This window comes from Penaeus monodon, chromosome 30, assembly GCF_015228065.2.
Source record: "Penaeus monodon isolate SGIC_2016 chromosome 30, NSTDA_Pmon_1, whole genome shotgun sequence".
Taxonomy (NCBI): Eukaryota; Metazoa; Arthropoda; class Malacostraca; order Decapoda; family Penaeidae; genus Penaeus; species Penaeus monodon.
In genome coordinates this window covers 11,110,384-11,111,256 of record NC_051415.1, presented here as the reverse complement: position 1 = coordinate 11,111,256, position 873 = coordinate 11,110,384, and the positions used below count along the sequence as shown (strand labels likewise).

The following is an 873-nucleotide window of genomic DNA, read 5'->3' as shown; positions in this document are numbered from 1 at the left end:
ATTGTCATTTGACGACTAGTACGTCATGCAACTTTCTTGGGAGTTGATCAAACATGCAATCAAATACAATATGTAATTGAGATTTCTTGTCGATTCGAATATTGATATATGCTTAGCATCAGAACCGCAATGCTTTCTTTTTTATCATTTGACTCCTTCCATTACATTTTTCACTGAAATAAATCTTTTCGTCTGAGAGGTTATATATAAATAAAAAAATGACCTTGAGTTCCGTCTGAAAAGACAACCTTTTGAAAAAAATAGCATTATCTACGAAGAAAAACAGGTGCAAAATGTCACGTTACTTGCCCTTAAAATACCGTGCGAGAGTATTACATAGTAAACACTGTACAGCTGATTCCCAATGTTTCAGCAAAGGTTAAAATCCATGAAGGTAAAAACGTCAAAAATCAACAGTTCAAAAGAAAGTTACAGTTTGCTGCAGAGGCGAGTAAGTGACGTTCAGTTAGAGCAGCAATACTTGTATATTGTACATATCCAATAGCGAATCTGGTGTACTCCATCAGATTTTTTTCGTGCTGGTTTATTATCATTTTAGTCATTACTTTAGGCTTTTTTTTTCTTTTGATTTATCGCGCAATATAATGCTCTCATTTTATTCCATCCTTTTCTAGGTTCGAGTATACGGAGCATCCAAAAATACAACAAGATCAAGAAAATGTCCTTGAGCGGGACTCACCTCCGCGTGGCCGCCGGACTGTGGGTTCCTTTCGTTACTTTCCAGGAACACTCAGACGGCTCCTTCACTACTTCCGGGCTCCTGATGGACTTCATGGAAATCTTTGCTAGAAAACTCAACTTCACGTGAGTTGTGTGAATTGTCGTATGCGTCGTTGTTCGAAATCACTGATG

At 37.6% G+C, this 873-nt stretch overlaps 1 protein-coding gene across 2 annotated transcripts in view; it reads right to left on the bottom strand.

Annotated features, from left to right (window-relative positions):
• The window catches only part of LOC119592517, a 14,166-nt gene that overhangs the window by 9,708 nt on the left and 3,585 nt on the right, over positions 1–873 (bottom strand). The window contains exon 1 of one of the 2 annotated variants that reach the window (XM_037941368.1): positions 701–810. The exons of the other annotated variant lie outside the window; for it this stretch is intronic. Coding sequence (XP_037797296.1) covers positions 701–795 — 95 coding nt within the window. The 5' untranslated portion in view covers positions 796–810. Of the gene's footprint in view, positions 1–700; positions 811–873 lie in introns of those variants that run through there. 2 annotated transcript variants of the gene reach the window in all.